The sequence below is a fragment of the Acanthaster planci genome, linkage group LG03, assembly GCF_054643075.1.
Source record: "Acanthaster planci isolate LZ-2023a linkage group LG03, COTS_SCS, whole genome shotgun sequence".
NCBI classification, from domain to species: Eukaryota; Metazoa; Echinodermata; class Asteroidea; order Valvatida; family Acanthasteridae; genus Acanthaster; species Acanthaster planci.
In genome coordinates, this window is record NC_141779.1 from 16,252,758 (window position 1) to 16,267,984 (window position 15,227).

The window sequence follows — 15,227 nt, forward strand, 5'->3', positions numbered from 1 at the left end:
ACCTAGGGCCTGAAGATTAGTTTTATAAACAACAAAAGCAAAAATGTTGTAACTTTACTTATGTTTGGATAATTTTTAAAAACGGTACATAGTAAATTTTTCTCCACCATCTCTGTCATTACCTACTGTTTGTCAAGACTTTTAAGTTATTTCTAACACCGCCCTGCCCATGGGTATCCATTGCTGGGTTGCCATATGTCACTGCTGCAATGGCCAAAGGTGTCTAAAGACACTTTTTAACTGCGAAAGTGCCCAGTGTTTTTGGAGTCAAAATGAGGACTTCTACCGGTACCCTGAAAACTGCTTGCTCGCATAAAGTGCGCCCTCAGTCTCCATTATGATAGATTTGTACCAATCATACTTTTACCCTTCGGGGCAGTTAGATGTTAATAGATATGTTGGCATTATTGTCTCAAGTTTGTCGTATTTCTGATGCAACTTTAAAAGACTTTCAAGTGATATTTAGAATTTCTAAGATGAAACATAAATAAAATAGTTCAGGCCCAATGAGATGGTCATAACACTTGTGGAATTTGAGCTCAGAAAGTAGACATTTAAGGATTGTTTCAGACATTGATAAAAGAATGGGGCCCCAAGAGATAAAAACCTGCGATACACACATATTATTCCATCTGCAAACACCAAGTTAAGTAATAAAATGAATGTCAAAGTTGTTGCTGCATTTAGGATTGAGGTACTAGGTAAAAAAAATTCAGGAAGTTAGTCTTTGTCTGATTATTTAGTGTAAGGTGACACAGTGGAATTACATGTATCCGCACTGTCGCTCTCTCGGCGAAGGACATACAAGCATTCAAGCAAAAGACTGAAAAATGAAATCAACTACAAATAAAATGGAACATTTATCACCAAGTGAGGCTACCTTATTTCCTTTGAAAACAATCCATTCTTTTCTCTTTATTCATTAGCAAAGTGCTTTAAAGGCCTTGTCAGATTAATAAGTGTAAGATGACACAGTGCAATGATTTCTACTCTCGGCAAAGGACATCTTTTAAGCAGAATACCGGAAAATGGAGTCAGTTACATGGAAAGTGGAACATTTATCACAAGGGGAGGCTGTTTCATTTGTTTCTGTCTATACACCTGTAGATCTTTATTTTTTCATTGAAATTAAGCAAAGTGCATGAGAGGCCTTCTTAGCAACCGTTTCTCGATATCCTGATAATAGAGACTCGACCTTCATTTGCATACGTTGTGCCTAGAAAGGTGCTGAGCCATTGTAGAGGAAAACAAATTCAACCACAAACAAAATCTTCAAAATGAAGGTGAAAAGTACCTTTAAGAATTAAACGACAGCAAGGACAGGATAATTCATAAAGGTGAACAAGCAATATTTATTTGGATCAGGAAATGCATACAATCCTACGGTATATAAACAGGTCAGCAGTTGAGCAATGGAAGTTACATGTACATGTCATTATCCTATACACGCACATGTACAATGTATGTCTATACGATGAAGGAAGTAAGTGGAAGGTTTTCATGCGTGTAACTGACTGTTGGTTTTGTTCTTCTCATAGTCTGAGCAATAAGCCTTTTGTGAGTTAAATTTGAATAAAATCTGGCACACTGTGTAATCTTTTTGCACATTAATATATGCAGTACATGTACATGTAACAATTTGAATTCCTCAGACTAAAGACACTGTCGTACCTCGTGATTCGGGGCAGGCCTTTGCATAGCAACCACCATCTCTGGAATGGACTGGTTCCTTTGTGCCCTTTTTATCCATGGAAAACAGTGTATTGTTGCAAGGGGTGTGTCTTGTGTACCGTAACTGTGCAAAAGCTTGTCATGAGGTATAGCAACAGTGTCTTTAGTATGGAGAATTCAAATTATGTTATTTAAAGAACTCAGTGGACCAGATTCTACTCAAATGTAACTCTCAAAAGGCTTATTGTGTCCTTGTACCCGGTAGATACAATATGTGTTTTTTATATACACATTATATCAGGTTGTTATTATTAAAGGGTTGCATAGGGGGTGTGGCTGCACATCATTGAGCACAATAATAAATTACAGCACGTGACCTATGGTGTAACAAACTCTGAAGGGTTAGGCTCTACTGATCAGTGACAAACAGTCAAATTTGCTGACCAGTCAGCCGGGGCGAGAGGCCAGCCAGCATTCTCTGTCTTCACGTTTATATTGTACACCAACACGATGTATGCTGCTCCCAGTCCTCTACATCAAAGCATGCACTGAGTACCGGTACATGCACCTGTCATCTGCCCTTGTACAATTAGCTTTTGCATCGAGAGGACACATTTCAATAATTACAATGTCATCTTCTAAATACCTGGACATGTACCAGGGTCGAACAATACATGAAAGTTGTTAATCTCATTATGTCTTCATAAAAATTAAGTTCCATCAATGTACAGTCGTCAGTTTGTCTGATACATATTTACAGTGTACCCACACATGTATTGCTGACTGATTGCTTGAGGGGTGCCTAGTCTCCTCCCTCCCCCCTAGAAGATGGGTACCCCGTCCTGTCCAGATGCAGAATACACATGCTGTATACAGGTATCTAAATCCACAATGGTCAATATCTGGTCTGTCCTATTTTGCAGGGCTGGAGGCCTATGGTGATGGTCGATCCCCAACTAATGGCACAGCACCAGAGAACATAGAACTATCTGAGAGCAATAAAGAGGACGAGCCGCTCACTGACGAAAGAGTAAGTTGCAGTAATATAGGCTACCATTTACATGGACCCTGAGAACGACGTTGTCAATAGCGGCAAAGTGCCCTTGAACTTGTACATTGTAAGCTCACTGTGAGGAAAGGATGTGAATGGTATGTACAGTATACATTTGATTGAAAAAAGTAGAGCATTGTATTCTTCATGTGTCCGTGTCTTTGTGTTTCTTTGTGTCAAGTTGCTAGTTTACAGACAATTGTAAATTTCAGAGACTGATAGTTCACTTGAGAGGGAAAAACTTTATTGCTGGACAAACATATTAAGACCTCTTTGATCATGTAATCTGAATCAAATGACAAAACAAACAGCCCTGCCAACATTTTGTTGAATTGCTTAGCTGAGTTTTTTTTTCTTGGGTGCAGAAAAGATACATGTACATATGGCATGTTCTTCATAAAATGGACCAAAATGCAACTCCAGATGTAATTTTTCAAACCTTCTGAAAGAGAGACTTTGATCACGTAAAAAACAAATTAGCACCTTCAGATTTATAAAAATGATTATTTTTTTATAATTAGGCATGATGTATACATTTGGTGGACATCACCGGGTAGGTTGGCTACCAGTGCAAATCAAATGGAGTTGAATTTGTTTGAATTTTTATATCAAAGTGTTTACTCCAGAGGATTTCAAAACTTCTTTCAATAACAAGGAGAATTCAGTATATTTTTCAACTGATGTATTTTAAAGCACCTAAGAAATACATGTAACTTTAATTAAGAAAATATAAGCCATGAAAAAATCACAAAATTGACGGAAAATGATGAGAAAAGTTTGGTTCTCTTCATTCTCTTACCGTTTATAATCACTCTCACTATACCAGCATATCTGCCAGGTCTTATACCTTTCAACCACCGAAAATAATCTTTAAGTTTGGCTGCATCAAAAATTTATAATGAGTACAATATGTTCATTGTGAGCGTCATATTTGACAGAATTTTGATGATGTTCAAGAATTTTGGCAAAAAATGCAAGACATTCGAGAATGCCGAAAAGTGCTTGAAAATTCCATTCGTGGTGTTCATTTTGTTGTTTATTTTGGAGATATACCCGCTGAAAATTAAATTAAAATTGTTAACTCAGCACTTTAGATTTTCATCATGAATCGTATTTTGTGTCTCGGGCGTCATTTTTTTCGAACGTCATGTAGTGCGACCGATTTTCTTTCAAGAAATCCTGGTCCGAAGAGAAAAAACCCGCAGCATCGCCATTCCGTGGAGGGGCTCATGAATATCAAATGAAAAAGAGGGCGCACTATCTGGGTTGATGTGAAAGGTCAAACAGTCCAAAATGCAGCGAAATGTTTCTCTAACAGCACCGCGAGATAATGACAGAAGCTGCAAAATCGCCAAGATCAGTATTTTGGACTGTGGTTTTTGAAGAAAATGTGATCGGTCCAGTCGTAAAAGGATGATGGTTTGGGGGTGCTTTTTTGCACTTTTTTTAAAGCTTGTGTTGTACGTCGATTTTGATTTTATTCACTGTTTTTGCAGTTGATTTTTTGGACACTAATGACAGAATCGAATAACGTTTGCGACTGCCAACTTTGGGACCCGATTAATTGTGATAGGTATTTTTTAAATTCATGAGTATGGCTTCAATATGTGTAAATATTATCACCTTTCATCACATATACATGTAAATCTGTGTAAAATAACCACGGGGATTATCACTCCTCGGTAAATTTTATTGGCTAGGATTTCAACAGGTTGTTCACATCCGTCACAAATGCTGACGTTTGAGACTTTGATTAATTAACTCCAATTAAGTTGAAAGATGGACACAGTCATCATTGTTCCACATATCAGCCATGACTTCCCTTATTACATCAGACATTGGGAATTAATTCACTGCCGTTCTCTTCAGGAAAAATGAACCCCCAAAGTTGAACATTATCTAATAGTCCATATTTTGAGGAACCTGCCCTATAGTTCTTGCTTTTTTCTGGTAAATCTGGCTCATCTTCTGTTTTGGTCGTACCTCTCAAAACTAATGTTCTCATTCTCCCCAAACCCTTCTAAAGCAACCTAAGAAGGAAGAGAAGAAAGATGGGGCGGACCTGTACTTCCATGATGGCCACCGTCGCATCGACTACATCCTGGCCTACAGGAGGGGCGACTCGGACAAGGATGCCAGGAGGGCAAACAAGCGCAAGGAGTTTGAGAAGAACCTTCTGGAAGAGGGCCTCCAGATTGAAATCGAGGAACCTCAGGTAACAAAAGAAAAAAAGTAATAAACCCAGAGACAAAAAGAGTTGACCGTGAATAGTTAGAGCAATAGAGATGTCCCATGTAAAGTTGGGGTTGGAATTCTGGGCAAATTGGAAATGCCTCTCTGTGATTTCTTTTGCATACCAACATCGGAGCTGAGTTTCCATCCTTAGGTGTGCAGTCTAGTACCCACAGGACTGAGATGTACTAATTCTGTGGGAAAAAACATAAACACTCTGGGGGGAAAAAAATCGAAAAACTCTGAGGGAAAAAAAGACTAAACCCCAGAGGCAAATATAAAACATTTGTTGTGGTGCGATTCCTCTGCAAACTGCCCAAAGGTCTGTTGAATGAAAACCAACTTGTTAAGTTATTCTGGAAACTCTTTTAATGTCATGCATGTATATATGAAAGAAAGATCCCAATCACTTTCGGCTCTTGAATCTTGTTATAGATCAAATTTCTTCTGTTTCGCCTTCCGAGACTAAATCACAGGTTGGAGATGAAAATTGTCATCACCACAGTCGAAAAGAGAGGAAAAAAAGCAAAGATAGTGAATGGAAATAACGCATGTAAATTCACTGTTGGTACATTTGAACCTCCGTGAAATAACACTGCATGGTCATGCAACACTGAAGCTGTTGAAAATATTCTTGGTTTGCTGTGTTGCTACTTTTGTGGATGACCCAGGCAAGTCCCAGTCTGACCGTAGTTTCCTGTCTGGCCTTTTTAATCTGTTTTGAGCATTGTTCTACCCTATAACCACAAATATTTCAATTTGTTATTAGTACATAACAGTAGATGGAATACAGTAAACTTGATTACTATACCCCATAAATATTCATGAGCAAATGGAAGTGGGTCAGTGGCCAATTTCGCCACTCAGGTGACATCGTCCCAGTGATTGCCCATCTTGCTGCCGTGCCGTGGTTTGTTTTTTTCTGGTAGCACCAAATATTCCCTCTGGAACCGGTCTCCTAGAAATGTACTCTGTGACATGCAATCTTTAACGAAACCCATCTGTTGCGGAGCTTGGCAGTCATGTGGAACTCTTGGCTCAGAGAGAACTTGCATGTTTTTTCTTGAATTTGGTTTTTGTCAGTTTGCTCATAAATAATTTTGTGAGGTGTAGTAAAAGAAATATAGCCTGGTTTATTTGTGGATCGTAGTGGGAATTAGTGATCCCTTGGTGGACATGTAAGTCAGCTAGACTACGTCCCTTCGCTTTGCTTTGGGAGGTATTCAAGCTGTCCTTCACTTTGGGACCAGTAATTCCCACTACATGCACATTGTACACTTCCCCTCAAACCATGCTGTGTTTGTATAATACATGTACGTGTTTATGGAAGTACTTCAAAATTCACTTCATTTAGGTTTCAAAATTTCACAAAAGAACTACATGTAATGGATCTTTATGAAAGCATTTCATAAAATTGCTTGGTCACTGAATGAAAAAAGACCACGATGCATTGTAGTTACCGGTGGTGAACACTATGGATTCAGAAAGTGTTCACTGTGTCTTACCTACAGGGTTTCTATGTACAGTTTTGCTCGTAAAACTCCCGTCTGATAAGACACTATTACTGTGTCAGCACCAAAGATCGTATAGCGCCAAAGGCGCAAGATGGATAACTCTGTCCAAAAGATGTAATTACCATGGGCGCGATTTGAGCAAGCGATACGCCTGCGCAGTTTACTTGCTTTGGCGCAGGCTCACCAGGTGCACTTGGCTGCCGCGTTGCCTGCACCTGTGCATTAATGTGCATTGCGCAGGCGTATCGCTTGCTCAAATGGCGCCCACGCGATCAGAACGTTTTACGTGTATTCACGGTGAAGTTCGCCATCTTGCGCCGTTTTGCGGTGCTATACGATCTTTGGTCAGCACCACATTTGTTCACATATATTCAAACCTACATGTATGCGCATGCCGTGTAGTAAGTTACCGGTACATCACCAAATTGGTTGAATTTATCATGTAATTTAAGCGCGCACACATGACCACTTTTCTACAAGCATAGTGCCATCACTGTAATTGCTTTTACCAGTGATGCTGGTAGCTGAATGAGTCTACCAGTATAAATGTAATTCTCTGAACAAGTCCGAATGTAATCGTGCATATTTATCCCCAACACGTACATGTAGTTAAAACCCTAACCCCCTAGGGACCATTGAAATCCTGCATAACCTTGTTGGGTTCAGCATGGTTAGAGTCACGCCTTGAAATTAAATCCACGCACATATTGCGCACAGCACTCCAGCACTGGGTCATGATTTACCTGTACATGTTACACAATGGAAAGTTCGGCTTACCGGTATTTTCAACTTGTGTTGTCATATTTGTGCTGGTAATATTTGTGGTGAGATTTCAAGGCCACTGGTACAGTAATTAAAATCAGAGTAGGGATAATTGCAATGTACTGTATGTCAACCTAAAAACATAATTAAAACCTTAGAATTTACATGTTAGATATAAATGTGCCATTGAAACTTACCAGTGGAGGATCCTACATGTTCAGTGTGTACATTCATTCCTGTTATCTGGTGCACTCGCATCATAATTTTTTTCTCAAGGGCAGTGTTGTCTTGCGTGAATGTATACACATGGGCTTGTCGCATAAGAGGATATTCCTTTTTGTTTTCATTGTCGTTGAGGGAAGCTCAAAATAAATCAGAATTTTTGTTGTTAATTCACCGCTGTTAATTAATTTTTCATTATATGGTTAGGGGAATATACATTTACAGGTTAAAGGAAAACAAGGCCACTGATTTCAAAACAAAGAAGTGACATATTCGGAAAACAAATTTTGCCCCTGGAGCGTGACCATTGCACAGTGTGGGCATTAGTACTTGCACTTGTTTGTGCTATGCACATACATGTATGTACAGTAGCCATACAACATGTACATGTACATGTCTGTGCACAGTTTACAGTTTATGTGCACACATGATGTTGTCCAACAACCCTCCCTTTTAGCATACAAGTAATTTGCAGTTATGTAATAACACGCAAGTGGTAGGGTTTTTACAGTTGTTGAGGACACTACATGTACAGTGTACCTGTATATAACATAATGCTTTCCCTTGTACACGTATATTTCATCCATTCCATGGCATCTTCATTGTGTAATCCCATTGTTTACAAAATGTACAGAATGTATGTAGCCTGTAAACATCAGGGTGATTTTATTTGCAAGTCATTAATTGTGCATGGCCTGTGCATGAAATAACCATGCTTAACAAACACTGAAGCTAAGCACATATGCCCCCTGACCGGGAATTTTAATTTGAGACTGGCTGGGTGGTGGGTTGTACCCGCCTAATTTTTTTGTGCCAAGCACGGCTTGTTCACTGGGCCTCTCATGTCTTTTAGTCTAACTGTGAAATTTTTGTATGAAAGTTGGAAGTGCCTGGTGATACAGTAGTGACCGGTCACTGAGAAAGATTGTCAGAAATCACAGTTCAGAGTTGCTCCCTGTGTTCAACATTTATGAATATTAGTTTTTCCAAGACGGTATGCCTTTTTTTTTTCCTTTTTCCTTCCGAGCTGGCTGTATTCATCTCAGTAGTGAACTTCACTCTCTCCAACTGATGCATTTTTTCTTACACAAGTCTGTCTTTTTGCCCATAAAGTTTTGATTCTACTTTTGAGTGTTTTGCCATTCATTTTGCATTCTTTTCCCACCCCCTGCTCAAGAGTTTGCATGCTGCTTTTTCATGTCTTGAGTTTTCTTCATTTTCAGCCGGTTTTCCCCACCTTTGCATTAATCCTTCCTCCTTGCATGCTATCTGTTGTTGGCTTCCTCCTCCTTCTCTCTCTCTCTTGCTCTCTTCTCTTCTCAACAACTGATCATCTCTCTGCTTCGCCCACTTCCATCCCATGAACCATCAGCCCCGTCATGATCTGGACGTAAGTATTTCGGAGGTAATGGGAGAGTGTCCAGTTCTGAACTGTTTGCAAGCAATTTCTCAAGACGAGTGATTCCTGAGTTGTTTAAAGTAAGCTTAAAAAAATCAGTGGCCGTGAAACTTGTGGGCAAACTTATTACAATAAAACCTCAAACTGTTGGAAATTTGCTCCTAAAAGTGAAACTTGGCACTTTTTCTTTGAAAGTAAATTATTCTTTTTGAAATTGGTACTTGTACCGTTTGTCACAGATGTACATGTACCAGACCGGTACACATTGTAATACAACCTCTCTGAAATTTGATTTAATCAAAGAAACTTTAATAAACATTCAAGAGGCTGAGGATGGTTCAGAATTGGATGCTGTCGCATTGATGTACCAATAAATGTTCGTTGTGTAATGTACCAGTTTTTGTTACATACTCTTTACATAACCTTTGTGGTTTTTACTGTGAATCGTTACCAAATCATTAATTTGTTACTAATTCTAAAACACGTTTACTTGGCTGCTCAGCTAAGATAAACATTTGTGTACAGTGTATTGCTCTTGATTTGATTCAAACAAGTACAGTGTAGTATTCATGAAAAGAAGGAACTGGTATTTAGATGTTCTTGTGTTTACTGCTTGCAACCGTCTTACTTGTCTGAGTCATGAGATATTCAGTTGTACTTTCTTTTTGGGATAATTCGTACTGTCAGTCGTGAGTGACATTAATGCACAGTCATTACCCACTGCACATTGTCATATTCATGTGTGTGTGTCCTCCTGGCAGTGAGGCAAATAATGGAAAAAAGGGATGTTGTTGTGGGTTTGAAGCAGGGACTGGTGTCTTATATTTCAGACAGCCAGGCACCTACCGGATCCTAGTTCGGGGGGAGGGGGGATGTTTACCGGTAACTGCATGGATCTTCTTTTGAAATTCAGACTTTTTGAGGGATCTTGCGTGAATCAATAAATCCATGACTGAGACTGCATAGGTACTTTTGGGACATCTAGATCTCACTTCAACTTCAATTTGTCAGAAAAGTGTCCTCTATGTTGGTCCGAAATCGGGAACTTTGAAAGTAGCAGATACAAGCGGCGGAAGCTTCAATCATGCATTGGCTATGGCATACACCTGGTAAAAGATCCCAGCCTGGACAGTGCTCATGTTTGGGGACTTCAGTCCTCTAAACGGTGACCCATAGGTATGGGATCAGCCCATGGTTGACAGATCTTCTTTGGCAGGTTTTTGCTGAGTTATATACATGTCCTTGACAGGTTGCCAAGTTGGCTTACTGGCATAGGAGAGTGCTATAGTGATCACAGTTAGATGGTCTAAACTTTACCCTGTGACCTATTCTGAAATGTACATCTACCAATATTTAGTTTCAGCTTGGTGACGATGCACATCCATTTCCTGTACTGTACTTACTCCTGCATACAGGAGTTGTAACAAAATGAAAACAAACTCTGTTTCAATGTTTACTTGTGCATGTACATACATGTACATGCACAAGTACCCATTGCACTTTAGTTTTAAGTGCAGCACTGGTGCCGTCATGTTTTAGCTTTCTTTTCTTTTTTTTTCTGTTGGTATCTTGCATGTACAGAACTCACGGAGTTCTACTTTGTACCAACCGTTACAAATGCAGTCATGCATAGTACCACAAAGGCATTTTTTCCTTGATTCTGTAGATATGGATTGAAAGGTGATATGCCTATGGTGATATGCATACATGTACTAGTACATGAATTGAGCAATACTTTCCTATTGATGAAGCACGCAGGAGAACGTGGGCGTTGTGAAACTTCAGCCCGTAAAAACGCCCACTCCCAAGCAAAGAGATGAGCATCGAAATTGCTGTACGTGTGAATATGCCAAATGCAGTGATGTAAGCAGAATCGTTTAGGCGCAAGGCACATGATCGCACAAGTACTCCCACACCCAGTGCCCGACATCGAGAGCTGTCAGTGGGTGTTTGGGGACAGGAAGCTTTGAGTCATTCACTGATTCAGAATTGCTGACCTTGTCCAAGTCCAACAATGGTTTACGTGTACTTGTGGGTGTCCTCAGTTTGTCAGTGGCTGTTTGTGCCAGCCATGTCTTCCCCTGCACCTGTTAACACAATAAACTGGGCTTTCCTGTTCACTGGGCACCAGGCATTTTAACCCCGACTGTTAACCTTTTTTTTAAAGCCGAAGCACGTGTACAGTATACTGCATCCATCTTATAGAAACACGTGTCCACTGAGCTAGCCAGTAGCCTATGCTGAACCAGAGGAAATAAAAATAAAGAATATGTCTGATACTGTCCCGGTACCTAAAAGTTTATTATTTATTTAAAGTACGCACATGTAGCTTTAATGGAGAGGATAAAGATTAAAGCTGCACAAAGGGGATACTAAATGTACCAGTACAAAGCTCCTTTATGTGTTACATGTACAGTACATGTTTAGTGAGTTAGTGTGTTGTATAAACCTAACTGGTGCAGGTTGAACTTGACTTTCTTGTGGTCCGTGAATTTATTTTCACTAGCCTCTGACATGTACATGTATTCTTTTCTTTATTTTCAAGCTTTTTCAGGATGTCTTGATCTGAGTGATCTTACGTGTATATTTCCTGCTTTTACAATGTTCGGGTAACTTTGAAAAAACACACACCCTTGACGATTTGAATGAATCCACAGTTGTAATACATGTCCATTGTATTTACACTATTTCAGTGGAGTTTTCACAATATAGAGGCTCTTTGAGATCGCTTTTAAAAGGGTAAAAGTATTTTATGTGCAAGAAGTTGATCGACAAATTTATGAAAGTAACACACTTGTATGAGTTGCCCAGACTTCATCCATGAGGCGTGAATGTTGTCTTTTTGCACACGATTCATGTATGTGGAAATGACACCATTATGTCAGGAATCTTCCACATACACTGTAACTGAGAAACTAACTTTTACTAACTATACTTGAAACGGAACTAAAACCCAATACTCGTACTTTACGGTATGTGTGGCTATTGTAAGTTGGAAGTTGGTGTTTTGCTCTTTTCAGGGGGAGAAGGGGATGCTCTGGAGAGTGTTGTTTGTCTAGTTTAACCATTTCTTTTAACTGTTTGCATCCATTGAATCGTCTTACTAAAGAAGATCTTACTAAGGTCTGACTTTACTGTGGACATTTGTTTGACTGGCAGGCATCCTCCGATGGCAACACCGTCTTTGTCAAGATCCATGCTCCATGGAAATTCCTCTCTCGACAGGCAGAAATGCTCAAAGTCAAGATGCCTATCAAGGTAAGATAATGTGTTCGTAAAACCAATTCAATTTTTTTTTCTGACAGTATTTTGAGTAAACTAAGATTTCAAAATAAAGAATGTTGCAAAAGTTCACAAACACACTAGTTGCAGCTGGTAGTCACTGGTCTTGTGTTAAAAGTATGCCGTTTTTTCATCCTTTGAACCTGGACAGTTTAGATGTATGTCAGAAAGGAACCACATAGTTTTTTTAACCAGGTTTTGCTTGTTTTACCATAGATCAATGACATGGAGGAGCCCCTGTCTATTATGAGCTGTCTGAAGAAGATCCCTACACCCTTTGACCTTTCAGAGGAGTTCATCAAACCGGAGCCCAATTACTTCACGGCCCCCTTTGTGCGGGACCGTGTGGAAGAGTGAGTAGCTTCATATTGTCATCCTCAATGTGGGTTTTTCCCAGACATCAGTCATTTGCACCTTCTGAAATGGGAGTACACCGTCCTGTGCTTACCCGTATGTTAGTGAATATTTCCATGCAGGGACGTTTTTATGCCAATATTGCAGATTCGCTTTGCATATATGTCGTTCCAGAAATCAGTACGCACACATGAGGTCTGCCCTATCTAGGCAGCCGTTTACCAACTTACATGCACAGAACATGTTTTAATTGGTGCAATATCACAATCACATGCTTTGTTTTAGAATAACTTTGCTTTTTCTTACAACTGAAGTGACTCATTGCAGAGTTAACAGCATTTCTGTTCAGAATCTTCCTGAATCTGCTCAATCCAATCCTCTGCAGTATTAACAACAGAAATCCTCTTTAACAAATTTGACATTCAAGCCCCATATAAAGTATTCAGTTCTTTCTATCGAATTTTTCTTAAGGATAGTGAGCTAAGTTTAGGAGTTTGGGTTTTGTCCTGTTTAACAGTTTCAAAAATGCCTGAATGAACAATTTACTCGGGTTATTTTTGTGTTCTTTTTACATTCATGTGTAGTTTCATCATTGAAGACAAAGACACATTCTTCAGCATGTCACAGAGAAACAGGATGGTGAGTCTCTGCCCCGATAAATTATATCTCAGACAATTTGCAGCATGGCACTTGCCCCCCACAGAGTCAAGAAGCAGTAAATTATCAATCCAACTTGATCTGGGTCAACCACTCAATGCTGAAAACTGTCTGACCACAGACACATTGTCTTTTCAAGAGATTCTGGGGCGTCAACTTGTTTTTTTGGCTAATACATGTCTGACTTTTCATGTGTTGCACTTGCATTCATTTACAAAACTTATCAGTGATTTTTTTTTTTGCGGAAACCAATACCATTCTTTTGATATGAAATATTTGTGTGGAAAAAGGTGCAGTGAATGGTGTAAAAGACGATAGTGTAATTTGAACCATGTTAGGGGCGAAAGGAAAGGGCCTGTTAAAAATGTTGGGGATTGAGGACATTTATTTCGTTGTTGCACTTTGTGTGGAATCGACAAATGTTTGCTGATATAATTAATTCATAGACAACAAAATAGATTGGTGACCCTCCGTTTGTTTCTGTTGATAGGTTTTTGAAGTCCTAGAAAAATGCCGGTATGACCCAGACAACAAGACAAAGTTTGGTGAGTCCTGGATTTCATAAGGAGAAATTGACCCCATACAGAATAGGTGCCCCCCCCCAAAAAAAATGGAATTCCAACTACAACAAGAACAACTTGGTCATTAAAATCTGTTTACTCACATCTTTCACCATAAAAATGTAAGTCCTGGTAGTTCCTGGTTGTGTTTTGTAGTCGGCAGGGCTGTAAATACATGCAGTTCTTGTGTGTCTGGTATCAATCAACAGGCATTGAACACATGATCGCCAATGGCTCTTACCTGGCTGCATACCCACTGCATGAAGGACACTACAAGAGCAACCACTCGATGTTGACGCATGGCCCCTCGAACGACCGCCATGTAAGGCATCCTATAAGACGCTCAAATTTGTTAAACACATGTAGGGGCCATGGTGTGTGACTGGCACCTGCATGTAGGTGCAGTGCAACTGGCACCTGCATGCTGATGCAGTGTGACTGGCACCTGCATGTAGGGGCAGTGTGACTGGCACCTGCATGTAGGGACAGTGACTGGCACCTACATGTAGGGGCAGTGTGACTGGCACCTGCATGTAGATACAGTGTGATTGGCGCCTGCATGTAGGGGCAGTGTGACTGGCACCACCATGTAGGGGCAGTGTGACAGGCACCTGCATGTAGGGCAATGTGACTGGCACTTGCATGTAGATGCAATGTGACTGGCACCTGCATGTAGGTGCAGTGTGACTGGCACCTACATGTAGGTGCAGTGTGACTGGCACCACCATATACATGTAGGTGATATGCTCCTGGCACCTATGTGTTGATTTTATGTGACTGACACTTGTGTATATGCAGTGTGACAGGCACCTGCATTGGTACCTGTGTGTCAATGTTTTGAGTTTGTGCACATTCGGATGAAAAATAGTCACATAAATCATCATTCATGAATACTACTTAAGTGGTAACTTGGGCACAATCTACCACTCTTGCTTGAAATCCACAAGCATAGTTGTTGAAAAATTTATAATTTTTGAAGCCTTGAAGAACATCATTTAGACGACACGGGTGTGCATTGTCCTTTTCGATAAACATTCTTCGTCCCCCGAGTCATTGATCAAAGTGTTATTTTTTTACTACAAATTTCAGTTGTTGTATGAGGAGTGGGCTCGCCCAGGCCGTTGGTACAAGAAACAGCCGCTCAATCTCATCAGGTATCGTTACGTTCACCTGCTCTTATTAAACGTGTTGTTAGAGAACTTAACAAACTGTCACAGAGCATCACAGTATGATGAGGTAGACTGCATCCGCATTGATTCTCCCATGGTTGGCAATCGTAATCACAGTATTGGAGCCGCCATCTTAGAGGCTATTTCCCAACAACATGTATTTATTCAAGTTGTTGTTACCATTTGGATTCATGCCATCTGCCTTTGCCAGTTTTTTGTGTTTTTTTTTAGCTATTCCTTCCCTCGTAATGTCACACTTGTTGTTTGTCTTGTTTCTCATCAAGCCCAGATCTTCTCAGTAATTCCCTCACCTTCCCCCCAGCTCAAACCCTCATCCTATCCCCTCACCCCAAC

General features: G+C 40.0%; 1 protein-coding gene across 15 annotated transcripts in view; it reads left to right on the plus strand.

Moving 5' to 3' along the window:
- LOC110973097 (anoctamin-4-like) overlaps positions 1-15,227 on the plus strand; it is a 64,569-nt gene that overhangs the window by 23,894 nt on the left and 25,448 nt on the right. For 13 of the 15 annotated variants that reach the window (XM_022223596.2, XM_087134385.1, XM_022223592.2 and 10 more), the window contains 9 exons: positions 2,595-2,701; positions 4,749-4,937; positions 8,825-8,842; positions 12,011-12,109; positions 12,350-12,486; positions 13,072-13,126; positions 13,635-13,689; positions 13,914-14,026; positions 14,794-14,858. In XM_022223596.2, coding sequence (XP_022079288.1) covers positions 2,595-2,701; positions 4,749-4,937; positions 8,825-8,842; positions 12,011-12,109; positions 12,350-12,486; positions 13,072-13,126; positions 13,635-13,689; positions 13,914-14,026; positions 14,794-14,858 — 838 coding nt within the window. The remainder of the gene's footprint in view (positions 1-2,594; positions 2,702-4,748; positions 4,938-8,824; positions 8,843-12,010; positions 12,110-12,349; positions 12,487-13,071; positions 13,127-13,634; positions 13,690-13,913; positions 14,027-14,793; positions 14,859-15,227) is intronic. The other 2 variants (XM_022223594.2, XM_022223593.2) reach the window with 1 other exon arrangement.